Here is a 16,336-nt window from a genome sequence, read left to right on the forward strand (position 1 = left end):
CAGATGCCTGTCAGATTTTCTCGATGAGGCTGACCGGGATGATTCCCCGTTACCATCTCGGTGTTAGGTTTGGTAACCTCGCGAACGAGCGGGTTACTTACGTCCGTCCCACCGGCGGGCGGAGACTCGCCTGGATTTATCATCACTTGTTATCTTCCAAGACTCTTTCGCATCAACTTCAGGTACTTTGAATTTGCTCCTGTCATCAGGGATCCGGGCCTCACAATTTCGGGTCACTATCCCAAAGACCCAAAAAGAGTGAGATGCCGAACAAGATCCTGGGCATCTTGTCATGCTTGTTTCCCACGACCGACCGTAAACTAGTGGAACCAATTCTCTACGATGAAAACTTGACAGATGATGCTATGAGGGTAAACCCCGCGATCCACGAATACAAAGCAGCGTTATGAAATCACAGCATCGAAGGCATGCAGACGAGCCCAGGCCATGCGATGAACGACGCCATGGCGGCGCCTCTGGCATGTGCTAGGACTCCCCCATCTGGCCATCAAGCACCACGATCTAGCTCGGAACAGCATCGTAGCATACGCGTAGCAAGGTTAGCAATAACTCTCTATACTTCTAGCGTACACCGGGGCCCGTAGCGTCGGTCTACCTCGGAGGATTCCATGGCAGGCCCAGCCATACAACGGGCAGTTGATTCGATATTTCGTCCGGCTCACTCAGCCGCGACCTTCTACGGAGTACTTGTATTTCCTAACGGTGCCCCGGCTCGACCGAAAGCAAACAGAGCCCGTCGTACCACTAATACGCAGACTAGCGGGTGCCAAACGCACAGCTGGACCACACCATTAAGTAGGTACTCGCACACTCGCATCGAGGCTAACAAGTTTGATTTCTCAGAGAGGAGACGATGGATCAGAGGACCCGAGAGCGAGGGCGAGCCGGGGAAAAGAGAGAGGAAAATCGCGTGGAACGGCGGTAGTATGCATGATCGGTAATTCTCTTTTTTTTCCCAAAGCCCTCCACTCCGCCCCCGGTCCCGCCAGACTTCGCTAGACTTGGACCACTGGGGCCGCCGTAACACCGTTCGACATCGTCGATATACCATTGTCTAACTATTCAACGACACAGCTGCCTACCCGTAAACCCCAAAAACCAAAGGGCGCAAAGACGTCAAGTCCATGAACCTCTCTCTACTCTCTTCTCCGTTGGTGTATCCAAGTGGTCACCCAGGCAATGAATCTCCTGTGTGCCCCTTATGCAGCCTTATACCCAAATTCCGATAAACGCCGCTGAACAATGCCAATCAAAGCTTCGTGTTACTCATCTCATGTGTTTCTTTTGGTGTCTTGTTGTCTCTTTCTCCACAACACCCGATGGAGGCCAACGGGATATACGGATGCTCTCTAGCAAGCAGCATTCCACATCTCATGCGCGAGTATCGCTCCAATGACCGACGCGCCGTGCAATCCGGACGTCGGCGTCCGATCACCCCATATTTGGAGCGCAAAGTGACATGCCACCGCCAGCTCTCCTATCCCGAGCGACGTGTTGATAATGGACGCCAAGCTGGGCGTATTCTCGTTGCGCATGTCCCTGATTGCGTCGCTGGTGAGGTGAATGGCAATAGCCATGCTCAGGAGCATGGCGCCAAACATTACGTCCCGGCTATACGGGTATGACGCAGATGTCGCATGGAGCCACGCGCCGAGGAGGATCGCCAAGGTGAAAACGTCCAGTAAGCGATTGTTACGCAGACCAGCCGTTCGTGCCGAAGGTCCGGGGTTCGCAAGCTCGGCGTACTTATTTCCTGTTTCCGTCTTCGTTGCCGCCGACGTCTCTCCCTCTTCTTCATCGTCGTCTAGGCTCAGCGTAAAACTCGAATTGAGCAGATCGGCCAAGGAGCTGCGTGGATCACTGGGGTTCGACATTGCCGAGGGCGCGAAGAACGTGGGTTGCGCAAATGCCACCTTGCCCGTGTCGCTGCTCGCGTCCTCGCCCCGCGATTTGGACGCATCCGTCCTGCCGGTTGTGAAGATTGACTTTTTCTCCACCGGTTTCGTCAACACCTTGGGACCGTTGCGAAGCTTTTGCGCCGGTGTTATCGGCGCGGGAGGAACCTTGTACCAGAACGGGCTCGAGTTGGGGCCTGAATCAGGTTGCCCAAACACCTGGTTCGGTGCCTTTGGAGGTCCAAAGTCGTTGAAGGCCCGGTGTTTGGATTGTGTCGGAGACCAATCCATTTCCTCCGAATACTGGGGCTGAGGCAGCTTTTGCGGAGTGTTGATGCCAATATTCCGGTTGCTCGATCTGTGCTGCAATTCCCGCTGGAAGAGTGCTGGTGATGCTGAGCCAACGCTCGTTGGACTTGGAGGAATCCCTGGCCTCGGGCTGGACTCGGCTAGAATGTCGTCCAGAAGATTCGCCATGTTCTTGTTGTCGTCCTCTCGAGCTTGCGCCGTTTGCGGTCTTGGTGGTGACGCAGCTGGTGTTCCGGTGTTCTGGAATAGCGGTGTCATGTCGACACGTACGGATCGTTGGGCAAGTATGTATATCTGCAGCATCGAGTCAGCAGCGCCTTCGGGAGATCGTAATTCGTGTCACTCACAGCTAGCATCAACACAGCCATCAGTCCATGGAGGCTCATCTGGGCACTTCCTTCAGCTGATCGCCCGCCTTTCATTTCGGTCATTCTCATGGCAAGAAATCGAGTGAAGATGATGAGCCCCTGAAAGGTGTACCAGTGTGACAAGCCCAGGATATGACGAGAGAAGCCACGGAAGACCTGAACGAATTTGGGGTTCCACCAGATGCTCACAGCATTGGTCCATAGACTCCAGTGTATCAGTCTCTCAGGCCGAGGAAGAAGCAGTGTAAGAGCAAGTGAAAGTCTCTGTACCATTGTGCTTTCGGCATCCGCGTCTGGGTCTCGCATTGGCCCTTCATCATATTGCGTCGCAAAGACAGCAGCCAAGGATGCGACATGCCACAGGTATTGGCAAGAAATACCACCAAACCAGAGCCACCTTCCCACCTTAGCCGCAATATCTAGCGAGGTTAATTGTTTTGGAGCGACCCTGACTTTCCTGCTCCTATCCATCATGCGTCGTAGATGGTCGGTCCGCGCCGTGTAGCCGGCCTGATCCAGCTGAGCTTGAACTTTGGGCTCGCACTGGGCGCATATCTGAGGGTATCGCTGTTCGAGTCGTCGACGGAACTTGTACATATTTCTCTCGAGCTCGGCATAGTCGGGGTGGTCTGGGTCTTCAGGCAGGTATTGTGCCAGGGAGCTGGTGAACAGATGCTGGTTCTTGAGACATGTCGGGCAGAAAATGCTCTGTGATGGAGTACTGAAGTCGGGGGACTGAGATCGCGGTATCGCGTACGTCGTCGCAGCAGGCGCTGAGGTGGTCTTGGCTACTGGAGGATCGGTGATGTCTCCGCGCTAGGTTACTGTCAGATGGAATCGCGACTTGCTTTGTGCCGTAGGTTAGTTTACTCACCTCGTCCAGATAGTTTGTCGCGTCGCATTTTAGGCAGAGAAATTCCGAAATCAGGCCATCGTATCTTGTTGATGACCGTTTGCCGCAGTAAAAGCAGGTCAGCAGCCTGCCGCTTCTCAAGTTTGCCATTGCGCTTTGAGGTTCGAGGCTCCTCGGGCCATACAAAGCATTTATGCAGGTTGACGGTATGTCTTTCGTCAATATTGTTGTAGCCCGGAACTTTCGAGATTCTGCCGGGCGGTCTGCACGTATTCCTGGGAGAAAGCAGGGGAAGTCGCAGGGGTCTTCAAGTCCCAGCAGGAACATGAGGTCATCCGCTTTTTCTGTCAGGAGCCCCCTAGCGGATTACCTACACTGAGGTACGGAGTACCTTCTGAAGCCCGGCACAAGGCAAGCTTGGAGCACCGCTGCTCCAATTGGATCTATCACACAGGGTCCCCACAAGTCTCCAGTGACAGCTTCAGTCACTGCCAGCGGTGCACTTATATCCACTTGAAAGCCACTCGCCTCATGACTGAAGGGCTTTTGATATCTCGTCGATGAAGCGAGATTTGGTCTTTCAATAGGGAAATCACTTACTTGTTTATTATTGCAGCCCATTAGCCGTCGAAGATCGACATTCCAAACGTTCTCTCATAAGACGCAAAGCTGTGAGTAATATTTGTTCATTCTATCAGAACACATTACTGATACATCAATTTCAACAGGTTGAATAATCGCAACAACACCACGCACTGATGGGAAATGGCAATTAAACAAGAATAAAGGTCTCATTATAACATGACAATATGGCGGCTGCATCTACTCTGATCGGTATTGCGTCTGCTTTCTGTGTCCTTGGCCTAGGCCTCATTCTCAAGTCCTCATGGAGGGCCCTACTCTTAACCCTAGTTCTGGGTGTCATCTCCAGTAGTGTCTTTATCACGGTAATTGATCAACTTGTCTTTGGAACCCCACTCAATATTGACAGTATGTAGGCCCGCCACCTTCAAATCCAGCAGTCTCGTTTAAAGCGACCAATTCATCTGTCTGATGTCGCTGCGAAGAAGTCCACCAGTCCCAGCTTGCTCAAAGGAGCTTACTTCCTCGTCGTCTTGGGCTCAGGTGGCCACACCAAGGAAATGCTAGCCATGATGGAGATCAGCTTTCCCGACGTCCCCGACATGCACCGACGCTATCTCATCTCTAGTGGCGACTCAATGTCACTCACACACCTGAATGCCTTTGAAGACGAGCTCAGGACTACCCACGGCGAGGGACAAGTGGGAACATTTGACAAACACATCGTTGCGAGAGCCAGAAAGATTCACCAGAGCCTACTTACAACGCCCTTTACCGCCCTGATGTCGGTGGCTGAGATATTCCCCTTGCTGCTGTCCTCTCCTTTCAAGGGCCCCAGAAGTCGCCAGCAGTTTCCCGACATCATTCTCACCAATGGCCCTGCCACTGGCTTCATTGTCGGTCTAGCGGCATACCTCCTCAAGATGCTCTACGTTGTTCCAGAAGACACCATGCAGGTCATCTACGTTGAGTCGTGGGCCAGAATTCAGACCCTCAGTCTGACAGGGAAGCTGTTTCATTACACTGGCATTGCCGACATCTTGTTGGTTCAGCATGAGCAAGTAGCCAAGACCTACGGCGTGGCCAATGCAGGTTGTATGGTTGTGAGAAAGAAGATATGATAATTTGTTATATCTCAACCATTTCTGACCTAGGTAGAAAAGGAGGTCGTGAATGCTTGGCATCGGAGAAATAATATAGCTATAGGCCCATGCCTTTTTTCACCAATACAGGACCATACGCTCAATTCACTCGATGGAAGCAAAAATTCGGCTTATTCTGATAACCTACGACCCAGCTAGCTTGTAGCCACTGATCTTGAAGCGTGAAGATCAATCCACAACGGCCACGGCACTCTCCCCAATAATTTGTTCACAGGGCCAGGCACAGAAGTGGGCACATCGAATGACTATTCGCAGTCGAAGGAACCTGGAATTTTGGTATTATACAGATCTTTGTAGTACATATACTTACAAGGCCCGGGGCCTCTCTGCTCAAGCCGCCGCCTCCGCCTCCGCCCCGACAGCAACCTCATCCGTCGCCTCTTCACCAAAGTTGGCGTAACTGGCAGTGCGCGCCTGCTCGATCATGACAGCTCTGTTGCTCGCCCAGCCCTTCCAGACCTCAAATTCCTTGTCCTCCAAGTCCTGTGCGATTTGCAACCTGTTCTTGCCAAAGTACGCCCCGACGTGTCTCGCCTCCTCCCTGGCAACGCGCTTCTCAATCTCCTCCTCCTGGCGCAGCGCGTAGAACTCCTTTCTTGCAATGTCGTATGCCTTTGCTCTCGGGTAATTTTTGTTGTGCATGAGCCAAAGCTGGCGCTGGACGACGCTGTCTGTTTGTTAGTTGTGGCTCCGAGGGGAGGGAGGAGCTGAACAGTCGGGGTTAGCTTACCATTCACCGGTCAGAGGCGTTCTGTATTGGCGGACACCCTTGGACCAGTCGCATCTCTGATAATCCTTTCCATCTGTTTCCAAAATCATTCTTGGGCGCGCCAATTCCCAAGGGTGGTCTCTGAAGAACGTCTTCCGTAAGGAGTCCTCCTCGTGCACGATCTGTTGAGGTTTGTAGATGCCTTGAGGCTTGCGATTTTTGCGATTGGAGTTCTGGGTGTTGACGATAGCCGGCCTCGTAATGATTTCGGAAGGGGGGATATCCCTCATGACTTGGAACCATGGTGGTTCATAGACGGGATACGTTGGGAGGATTTTCGAGTTGAGCTCCTGGCTCACGGTCTGGTAGATCCGCGCAGGCCTGATCTGTCGCCCCATCTTGACCTGCCAAGTTTGTCAGATGTCTGGTAAGCTGCATCTTTTGGGCAATTGAGACTCACTATTGAGATCGAGGCGGATGTGGCACGACTGTTCGATCCTGTCTGGGGTGCCTTTGCAGGTGATGAGCTCCGTCCGTCGCGAACTGCAACTCAGAAATTTGGAGCGTCGGCCAATCCTAACGCCGGCACCGGCTATCGCGGTCGGCCCCACTCTACCCATGCACTTCACCAGCGAAATAATATTCCCATCCCAATCATCCCGGAGCTTTTAGTAACGCAGCTGGCAGCTCACCAACGATTTCCAAACGCCAATTTTATTAAGCTATTCGCCAGTGAGCGCGTGCTCTTCGATGGAACGGTGATGCCCTGGCCGCAATGCTCGACAACCCATGAAAGTACTTAGCCGGATAGACGGGTCCGTATGCGGTGCCATTCTCTCGACTCGACCCTGCGCAGCTCGAGCTGCAGTTTCTTCCCGGCCAGAGCTCCGAACCGAGAGACCTTCGAGGGCGCCGGCGTCTCAGCACCAGAGGGACCGCACACGATGCTCTCGCCCACCGGGCACTCAGTGTCCTCGGACAGCTTCATGGCTGCTGTCGACCTTTCTGCCGGCGCCCTCCTCTGTTCGCCCTCGTGCCCCGACAAGCTCAAACTCGGCCATCCGCGGACGATCTCGATCATATAGCCACGTTGCCGCCTCCGCCGTTACCTCAGCTAGTCGATCACATCATGTAGTCATGCGGAAGGACAAGAACGTCCTACTCGGCTTCGTGGAGCATGAGGATGTTGGAACAGTGGACGAACACCTGGAACTTGCCCGGGATCCCTACCTGAACAGATACGCTCAACCAGAGCCTAGTCCGCTCACGATATCGGAGAGGAAAGAGGACCAGCAGTACCCTTCATATCATGAAGCACTACGCGGCGATGAAGACATAGGACAGTTGGTCACCAAGCTTGGCACTGCTGTAAGCACCAAGATGAGATATCCAGCGAGGGTTGATTTGGGCACCATACACAGCCTATACGCGGCGCTACCGGAACCTCGGATGATTCATATGCCAGCAAAGCTGCGCCATCGCTTACTCAAGATATTTGGCACCCCGATCAAGAAGGAGACGCAGACGATGCTTCGGTACTTCTCCCTCATCGGTGACGCGAAGGATTGCGGGATTGCTCTGCGACAAAGCGAATGGAACCATGCCCTGGCCCTAGCAAGCAGATATGTCGGCAGAGTCACGGACACCGAAGCCGAGGCTGCTCTTCAGCTGTGGAAGGAGATGGAAAAGCTGTCTGGTGTCAAGGGGAACGCCGTCACTTTCAACATCCTATTTGATGCGGCGTCCAAGGCTGGAAACTTTGCACTAGCTGAGATGCTCTACGAGGAGATGAAGAAGCGCGGATATAGCTTCAACCGCTTCCACCACGTCAGCCTGATTCACTTCTTTGGGCTCCGCGAAGACCCCGACGGCGTCCGGGCTGCATACAAGGAATTGGTGGAGGCCGGGGAGATGGTCGACACTGTGGTCCTCAACTGCGTCATCTCCAGTTTCCTGAGATGTGGGGATGAGGACGCGGCGTTGAAGGTTTACGGGTATATGAAGGACAGCTACTCGGCGTCTGCTAAGATACCCCAGATGGACCCGTCAATGGATAAGGCCGTCATCCATATTCACTCCATGTTTGCACGCGTCGGCAAAAAGATACCAGAGCTCCGCCCACAGCTACAGGAGCTCGCACATGAGACTCCTGACATGCGAACGTACCGCATCCTGATTAAGCATTTCGCTATAACGAAGGGAAACCTGAGCAAGACTGCCCAGTTTCTGGACGAGATGCCACAATTCGACGTGCCAGTTCACGGGAGCATCTTCCTAGCCATCTTCGAAGGGTTCAGCAAGTATGGCGCATCTCCGTTTTCTCCTTGGACAGGTGACCGGCTTGAAAATGTCTTGGCCGCGCTATTTGAGGCGATTGACAACAAAGTCCAGGGTCTAAGACTTGATACCTGGCTCATGATTTGGGCGCTTCGGGCCTTCATGAAATGTACAAATAACGAAAAGGTATTGGAGGTGTACGAAGATTTCAAGAAGAGGTGGGAACTTGAGCCGGATAGGGCGGACTTTATGGATCACTATATTGCCAGACTCATGGACGGCAAGGATGCGTTCATCTTCCGGCATGGGCCCGGGCAGCAGAAGAAGAAGCACAAGGCGGTCAGGAAACGGCCAATGTAAAACAACCTATACTATAGACAAAGATACCAGTAATTTCAATTACCTGTCCATACCTCACCGTCAAAAGCTTATTCCATTGTCCTGTTGTCAATGATTGACACCTTATCTAGCCCTTCTCCCCTCCTCTCCACCTCGCCGGCCGTATCCAGCAGACCTTCATCCAATAGCCTTTCTATTATCTGAATATACAAGAAGTCCTTATTACCCCCCCTCAACTCCACTCCAGCCACCAGCAACAGCAGGCATCTTTCTATATCGGGAGTTGAGGACAAAGTGATTGGGTGGTGGAATAATGTACCAGCGAGCAACAACCAATTACCCCTCCAGCCAAATCGGCAAGCTCCGAGTTTCAACTCGCATAAGATCCCAGTATGAGCACCAGGATAATCGACAAGGGATGTAGCCTACTGAGGTGAACTCTGTTTTTGACACTTAAGTCCTTGAGACTGTCCAGTTGCCGACACAATGTAGCACACTGCCACTTGAGTAGAGAACTGTGACCTCTATCCCCATTCACCTATGATGAGTATCCCAGCACGGGCACGGGCTGTAGTCTGGTATGGCTCCCAGGTCTGCGATTCACATTCATCACATGGAATGCCGCGACGGACAGATCGTAATTCGGTTTCCCTGCTGATCCATTGAGGACGAAAAGTCTCTATTTCGGCTTGTGTACACAGTCGTCCTCCGTCTCAACCCAATCCATGCTCTACAATGGCGATCGACTCAAGAAAAAATGTGCAAAGAGGTTCCTTAAACCTTGGGCTTCTTGGTTTGCCAAACTATGAATCTCGTCAGTACTCGATATCGGCGGAAATCGGGGCCGCGGTAAAAAGCACGCACCAGCGATGCCGAAGGGGGCGAAGAAGCCGACGAAGGAGTAGGTCCAGAAGCCAAGGCCGAAGAACTTGCTCTTGGGGTTGAAGGGGATGTTGGTGTAGGGACCCTCGGGGTAGTGGTAGGGCGAGGACATCTGGGCGCGGGTGGTCTGGAAGCCGCGGCGGGCGACCGTGGAAGGGGTCTTGGGGACCGCGCGGGCGGCAGCACGGGCGAACATCTACGGAGCACTGGTCAGCATCAATTGGACTTTGGGGGGTATTCGCGAGGTCTTAATTACTTTGGCGGTGTGTTATGAGGCGATCGCGAAGCGCAATGGGTGTATGGAGAGGTGCGATTGTGGTGTTGAAGTCTTCCAAAAGAGTGGTCTGAGACTGTGCAGCCGGCTAAGCTCCAAAGATCTCCAAGTCTGTTCCCGGTTATGTAATTCCACGTGACTGGGCCTAAGTCATAGGTAGCGGCGAACGGTCCAGTCCCGCAGCTGGGATTTCGAAGCTACGATGATCGGTCACCGCCTTCCGTATCTGGACGGATCTCAACCACCGTCATGCATGCATTTTGGAATTTTTTTTCTGCCTCTTCCTTGTTGCTCGCTCTGGCCGACCCGCCAACTTTTTCGCCCGAGCACCTGCGAATTGCGACCGAACGCACATTGCCGGGACTAGACAAAATTGAGGAGTTGCCTCTTGTCAACACCCTCAAAAACCAACAGACACACCGCTGCACCCCAAGTGTCTCGCGTCTTTGCATTTCGAGAGCTTGCAAAGGTTTGGCTTTGTTTGCTTGCCATTGGTCCATCAACAAACCTTGAGTCCCTGACGCCATACATAAGACCAACGAAGCGCCGACCCCAACTTTGCTGTTCCCGCTTGGCAACAAGCAATCGCCCACCATGGACGAGCTTTTCGATGTTTTCGACGCTCAACCTGACGCGCAAAACGAGTCACACAGCGAGCCCGAGCCTGAGACTGAGGTAGCCGAGCCCCCTCAGAAGTCGCGCAAGAAGGACAAGAAGAGCAAGAAGCGCAAGGCCGATGGTGGAATGAAGAATGGCGTCGCCGAAAAGCCAGAGGACGACGACATGCCCGACGCCGGTGATACCTCCAAGGATGGCCAGGACGCTGACGAAACTGAAGATGCCGCCGCTGCTTCTGACGAACAGCAGGAGCCCCATAAGGACAAGCGGAGGAAGAAGGAAGATGAGGCCCAGCCTGTCTTGACCGACACCTTCCAGACTGCCCAGTCCCGAGAGGTTGCTGGCGCCGCGGTCTTCACCCCAGCACAGGACGAATCACTCGTCCTGTCCCACAACATCCAGCACCAAGTCGCCTTGCCGCCGGACCTGGACTACGAATACATCCCCCTCTCCGAGCATAAGCCGCCCGCGGAGCCAGCACGCCAGTACAGCTTTAAGTTAGATCCTTTCCAGGCGCTGTCTGTCGCTTCGATCGAGAGGGAGGAGAGCGTGTTGGTTTCTGCCCACACCTCTGCCGGAAAGACCGTCGTCGCCGAATACGCCATTGCGCAATGTCTGAAGCGTAACCAGAGAGTCATTTACACAAGTCCCATCAAGGCCCTCAGCAACCAGAAATACCGAGACTTCGAAGCACTATTTGGCGATGTCGGTCTGATGACTGGTGATGTCACGATCAATCCCACCGCCAGCTGTTTGGTCATGACAACCGAGATTTTGCGCTCCATGTTGTACCGTGGTTCCGAGATCATGCGAGAGGTTGCCTGGGTTGTCTTTGACGAAATCCACTACATGAGAGACAAGACCAGAGGCGTTGTTTGGGAAGAGACCATCATTCTTCTTCCCGATAAGGTCCGCTACGTCTTTTTGTCCGCTACCATTCCCAACGCCTTCCAGTTTGCGGAGTGGATTGCCAAGATCCATCACCAGGCGTGCCACGTCGTCTACACTGATTTCCGTCCCACGCCCCTTCAAAACTACTTCTTCCCTGCCGGTGGTAACGGCATCTTCCTGGTTGTCGACGAGAAGGGCGTGTTCAGAGAAGGCAACTTCCAGAAGACCATGTCCCTCATCGAGGCGGGCAAGGGTCAAGACCCCAACAACGCGAATGCAAGCTGGAAGGGCAAGGGAGCCAAGAAGCAGACACAAAAGGGTGGTCAGGCATCCGATATGAAGTCTGATATCTCCAAGATCATTCGCATGATCATGCAGAAGAGCTTCCACCCTGTCATCGTTTTCAACTTCAGCAAAAAGGAGGTTGAGAACCTGGCTCTGCAGATCTCCCATTTCCAGTTCAACAATGACTCGGAGCAGGCCATGGTCAAGACCGTGTTCAACAATGCCATCCAGAGCTTATCTGAGGCTGATCGCGAGCTTCCCCAGATCCAGAACCTGCTTCCTCTGTTGCAAAAGGGTATCGGTGTGCATCACTCTGGTCTTCTTCCCATTTTGAAGGAGACCATCGAGATTCTGTTCCAAGAGTCTCTGATCAAGGTGCTTGTCGCAACCGAAACCTTCTCCATTGGTCTCAACATGCCTGCCAAGACTGTCGTCTTCACCCAGACTAACAAGTGGGATGGAGTTCAACGGAGACCTCTTACCCCGTCCGAGTACATTCAGATGTCTGGTCGTGCTGGTCGTAGAGGTCTGGATACGCGTGGTATTGTCATCATGATGATTGACGACAAGATGGAGCCTGACACTGCCCGCGGCATGGTCGTGGGTGAGCAGGATCGTCTTAACTCCGCCTTCTACCTCGGCTACAACATGATCCTTAACCTCTTGAGAATCGAGGCTATTTCCCCCGAGTTCATGCTTGAGCGTTGCTTCCACCAGTTCCAGACAGGTGCTAGTGTCCCGGCTTTGGAACGTGACTTGGTTGCTCTTCAGCAAGAGAGGGACAGCATGTCCATCGCTGATGAGGCTACGGTCAAGGACTACTACAACCTCCGCAACCAGCTGGAGCAGTACACAAGCGACATGCGCGCTGTCATTCAGCACCCTGAGCACTGCACCGACTTCATGCAGCCCGGCCGTCTGGTTCGCATTCACGACCCCAAGAAGACCAATAACACCATTGGCGGAACCGACTTCGGCTGGGGTGTCGTGGCGAATCTGATCCGCCGCGACCGCAACCGCAAGCAAGGCGAGCCCGAATACCCGCCTCAGGAGTCCTGCCTCATCGACGTCATGATGGTTGTAGACCAGAAGAGCGCACCTGTTGCCGAAGGTTCCAGGCATTTGACCTCTGACCTGCCAAAGGGCCTGGTTCCCTACCCGAACCCTGAACAGCCGGACAACGGAGCTCGCTTCGAGATTATCCCCTGTCTTCTGACTTGCGTCAAGTCCATCAGCCAGATCAGAGTCTTCATGCCCAAGGACTGCAAATCTCAGTCCGCGCTTAACGAGGTTGGCAACTCTCTTCGGGAGGTTCACAGACGCTTCCCCGACGGACTGCCCATTTTGGATCCTGTTGAGAACATGGGCATCAATGACGAGTCTTTCAAAGCCCTGATGAGGAAGATTGAGATGTTGGAGGCGCGCCTCCTCACCAACCCCCTTCACGGATCACCACTGCTGCCCGAGCTCTACCTTCAGTATCGCTCCAAGGAGAAACTTGGCGAGCAGATCAAGTCCAAGAAGAAGGAAATTGCGACACTCCACAGCATTGCGCAGATGGATGAGCTCAAGGCGCGCAAGCGTGTCCTGCGCCGTCTCGGATTCCTTAACGAGTCTGAGGTTGTCGAGCTTAAGGCTCGTGTCGCCTGTGAGATCTCATCCACCGAAGGTCATGAGCTTGTTCTTGCCGAGCTTCTGTTTGATCGCTTCTTTAATGAGCTCTCTCCCGAGCTCATTGCTGCTACACTCAGCTGTTTCGTCTTGGACGAGAAGCTTGAGACAGCAGCCCTGCGCGAGGAATTGGCCAAGCCCTACCGGGAGGTTCAGGCCAAGGCTAAGCAGGTCGCCAAGGTCAGCCGGGAGAGCAAGCTTGAGCTCAACGAGGAGGAGTACTTGGCTGGCTTCAAGTGGCAATTAATGGAGACTGTCTACTCGTGGGCACAAGGCAAGCCGTTTGCAGACATCTGGTACGTTACCCCCAATTTCCCCGTTCTATCTTACGTCCACTGACACGTTACAGTAAAATGACCAATGCCTACGAGGGTTCCCTTATCCGCCTTTTCCGCCGTCTGGAAGAGCTTCTGCGCCAGATGGGCCAGGGCGCCAAGGTCATGGGCAGTGACGAGCTTACACAAAAGTTCGAGGACAGTCTCGCGAAGATCCGCCGTGACATCGTCGCGGCGCAGAGTTTGTACCTGTAAAACTCTAAAAAAAGGTTTGTCTTCAGATGCTGGCAACAGTACTGTCATGCTAGCAATTGTCAGATGGCCCTTTTGCTCCCTCTTTTTTAGCCCGTTGTACTTTTTTGCTGTTATTAGGTAGCCCCAGGGGATATCATGGCGTTTGATGGTTATTCGAGGTTTTATACCACGCATGTAGAATCTTTGTGTGTGCGGATTCGGAGTTTCGGCCCTTAAAAAGTCGCTTTCTCCATGGCCACCAATGAAGCAGATAATGGCCCCCTTCTGTTCGCTGTCTCTATCTATGTGATTCATACTATGCTCCCTAGCCATCCTTGCCTGATGCGTGGTATAATTACGAATAAAACGCCGTTACCTATGTGTAATCAATAAGCATCCACGTTATCCCAACGCCAAAACCCCGTAACAGAAAAAACCGCAATTGCTCTACTAATCGCCCGAGAAAGCCATCGTGTCAACACCAAACAGTGCAACACCATGCCACACCGAACGTAACGTAATCGTACCAATCACCCGGAAGCATATCCCCTCCCCAAAATGAGTCCACGAGGACTTGGAAGCCAACAGCGGCCTCGCCCTATCGATCGCCCGAGAAGGCCCTGATGACGCCAATGATGATACTCAATGTCACACCGAACCCGATAAAGTCATGCCACCGGCCAGAGAGCATATTTTCCTCCCGCGAGAGCCACCCCAGACACCCCAATGGCCAGAAGAAGCCTACAATAAGACCCTCGATGAGGACGTCGAGTATACCGCTCATGACCCCAAACGCATCATCACCGCCGCCGCCACCCGCTCCTCCGTCGGCTCCGTCCCCTCCTGCGCCTGTCCCGCTGCCGGGCAACGCGCCGCCGGCGTTGGTATCTATCCAAGTGTCCTCGAGCGAGCGCATCGTGTCCGGGCTGGGCATGGTGTCGGGGGTATACTGCGTCGCGCGTATGTCGCGAAACTGGAGGCGCAGCTGGTTTACTTCGGCCGCCGTGAAGCCTGCGTTGAGGAGCCTGTCGAAGCCCCTTGGCGTCGGGCGCTGCTGCTGATGGTGGTGGGCCTGGGAGCCGTATGCGACACCGTCGTGACCGTGACCGTGACCGCCATGCTGACCGTCTCCTGCCCCGGAAGGCGTCGTCGCACCCCGCTCCGATGGCGCGCGTAGAGCTGCCTCGGCTTCGGCGGCGAGTTCTTCGTCGGTGAGACTGTCGCCGATGCTGCAGTTCACGTAGACCCTCTGCGGTAGCGCCGTCTCGTTGGCCTTGGCCTTGCCTTTGCCCTTGGGGTCATCGAAGCCGCTGCTTGCGCCGGGTGTGGACGGCGTCGACGTCGGGTTCGAGGATGACGGGGGAGGAGGAGGGGGCAGCGGGCGCAGGACGGAGCTGAGGGCCGAAGCGTCGGGGAGGATCTTGCCCTGGTGGATGAAGCGGAGGCGGCGCTGGGAGTCGGGTTGTGCGAGGCGGCCGCGGATGAGGTGCTTGAGGGCGGCGACTGTTGTTTGGGAAGGGGAGGGGATGTCGAGGTCGAGGTCTGGGAGGGAGGTTGTGAAGCGGATGCGGAGGAGGAGGGGAGGTGTCCAAGGGCGCGGGGTTGTCATCTCGGCGGCATTGTTTTGCGTCGAGGGGAACTGGGCGAGATCTAGGGAGACGTGTGTGACAAGATAGACATCAGTTGAGGCTCAGCGTTTTTGAAGCTTGGGGGAGCTTTAGAGAGACCCTGACTTCTAGTTGAAGCTGGGGTGACATGCTGCATGACGCTTATCTTTATCGCACTCCGATTTAGGCATATTAGAAGGAGCCCCAATTAATCGACATAAGCATTATATGCATCTGAACATGAGAAAGGGCTCAGGCCATCTAATTCCACGTCAACGCGTGAATCTTCACCCAACCAGGAAAAAAAGAGCTCTCTCGTCATATTTAGAGAGACAGCTGCAACTCTAGGTCAAAACTGCAAAAGAAATGATCAGTGGGAGGCTTGAACTCCCGGCCTTGGCATTACACAACATTTCAGGTGAAATATTAGTACCACGCTCTAACCAACTGAGCTAACCGACCAGTTGTGATTGTTGATTCATTTGGTATGCTCAGTGGTCTTGAAGCGCGCGTGTGGATCCCTGAGTCATGGCTGACCCCGCGATGGCCCCTCAAGGACTCGTCACAACCCCTCCTTGTACGGATAGAGGCCCAGAAAAGAGCTTTAGAAGTTCCTGACTCGCCCAAGCCGCCCTATATGGAGAAGCTCCCTGTGATTCAATATCAGAGGGTGATCGCCATCTTCTTTGATACAGCCCACGCCGTCCTATTTTCAGTTGTCTGATATCATCCCGCTTTGAGAAGCTTTGTCGCGAAGTGCTCTAAACTCAAAGCTGCCCACATGAGCCGGCATTACCCCTCAGAATGTTTTATATCGGACGACGCTGCCAACGTCACGACTGCGCAGAGAAGAGGACTTGGTCAAACGTTCCTTCAGATTACAGGCTAGGTACGACAAGTTCGGCTTCACACGTTAGGTAAACTCGACGTTTGATGTGCACTCCTCTTTGCTCATGGTAACCCTACATCATCAATGCCTTTTTGACCGCTCTGATCTCCAGTGCCTTGCACCAGCTCTCATAGTCCGAGGACGCGTATCTCTTACAACGAGTCAGATAGCTAGTAGCAATCTAGTGCCACTCC

General features: G+C 53.7%; 8 protein-coding genes across 8 annotated transcripts; 3 read left to right on the forward strand and 5 right to left on the reverse strand.

Annotated features, from left to right (window-relative positions):
- Window positions 1–1,370: 1,370 nt before the first annotated feature.
- Window positions 1,371–3,596, reverse strand: CCOS01_03508 (uncharacterized protein; the record flags this gene model as incomplete). The annotated part of the gene is made up of 3 exons (XM_060451694.1): window positions 1,371–2,519; window positions 2,573–3,409; window positions 3,468–3,596. The coding sequence occupies 3 exons, from the start codon at window positions 3,594–3,596 to the stop codon at window positions 1,371–1,373; spliced, it is 2,115 nt and encodes a 704-aa protein (XP_060317959.1).
- A 659-nt stretch (window positions 3,597–4,255) lies between these two features.
- Window positions 4,256–5,149, forward strand: CCOS01_03509 (uncharacterized protein; the record flags this gene model as incomplete). Its single annotated transcript, XM_060451695.1, has 2 exons — window positions 4,256–4,393; window positions 4,445–5,149. The coding sequence occupies 2 exons, from the start codon at window positions 4,256–4,258 to the stop codon at window positions 5,147–5,149; spliced, it is 843 nt and encodes a 280-aa protein (XP_060317960.1).
- A 372-nt stretch (window positions 5,150–5,521) lies between these two features.
- CCOS01_03510 (37S ribosomal protein Rsm25) lies at window positions 5,522–6,298 on the reverse strand (the record flags this gene model as incomplete). The annotated part of the gene is made up of 2 exons (XM_060451696.1): window positions 5,522–5,858; window positions 5,922–6,298. The coding sequence occupies 2 exons, from the start codon at window positions 6,296–6,298 to the stop codon at window positions 5,522–5,524; spliced, it is 714 nt and encodes a 237-aa protein (XP_060317961.1).
- Window positions 6,299–6,699: 401 nt separating this feature from the next.
- Window positions 6,700–6,981, reverse strand: CCOS01_03511 (uncharacterized protein; the record flags this gene model as incomplete). Its single annotated transcript, XM_060451697.1, has 1 exon — window positions 6,700–6,981. The coding sequence occupies one exon, from the start codon at window positions 6,979–6,981 to the stop codon at window positions 6,700–6,702; it is 282 nt and encodes a 93-aa protein (XP_060317962.1).
- Window positions 6,982–7,037: 56 nt separating this feature from the next.
- On the forward strand, window positions 7,038–8,537 carry CCOS01_03512 (pentatricopeptide repeat protein; the record flags this gene model as incomplete). Its single annotated transcript, XM_060451698.1, has 1 exon — window positions 7,038–8,537. The coding sequence occupies one exon, from the start codon at window positions 7,038–7,040 to the stop codon at window positions 8,535–8,537; it is 1,500 nt and encodes a 499-aa protein (XP_060317963.1).
- A 753-nt stretch (window positions 8,538–9,290) lies between these two features.
- Window positions 9,291–9,594, reverse strand: CCOS01_03513 (cytochrome-c oxidase chain VIIc; the record flags this gene model as incomplete). The annotated part of the gene is made up of 2 exons (XM_060451699.1): window positions 9,291–9,319; window positions 9,381–9,594. The coding sequence occupies 2 exons, from the start codon at window positions 9,592–9,594 to the stop codon at window positions 9,291–9,293; spliced, it is 243 nt and encodes an 80-aa protein (XP_060317964.1).
- Window positions 9,595–10,266: 672 nt separating this feature from the next.
- CCOS01_03514 (DSHCT domain-containing protein) lies at window positions 10,267–13,667 on the forward strand (the record flags this gene model as incomplete). The annotated part of the gene is made up of 2 exons (XM_060451700.1): window positions 10,267–13,433; window positions 13,487–13,667. The coding sequence occupies 2 exons, from the start codon at window positions 10,267–10,269 to the stop codon at window positions 13,665–13,667; spliced, it is 3,348 nt and encodes a 1,115-aa protein (XP_060317965.1).
- A 577-nt stretch (window positions 13,668–14,244) lies between these two features.
- On the reverse strand, window positions 14,245–15,255 carry CCOS01_03515 (uncharacterized protein; the record flags this gene model as incomplete). The annotated part of the gene is made up of 1 exon (XM_060451701.1): window positions 14,245–15,255. The coding sequence occupies one exon, from the start codon at window positions 15,253–15,255 to the stop codon at window positions 14,245–14,247; it is 1,011 nt and encodes a 336-aa protein (XP_060317966.1).
- Window positions 15,256–16,336: the final 1,081 nt, after the last annotated feature.

This window comes from Colletotrichum costaricense, assembly GCF_030867565.1.
Source record: "Colletotrichum costaricense strain IMI 309622 chromosome Unknown Scaffold_3.1, whole genome shotgun sequence".
NCBI classification, from domain to species: domain Eukaryota; kingdom Fungi; phylum Ascomycota; class Sordariomycetes; order Glomerellales; family Glomerellaceae; genus Colletotrichum; species Colletotrichum costaricense.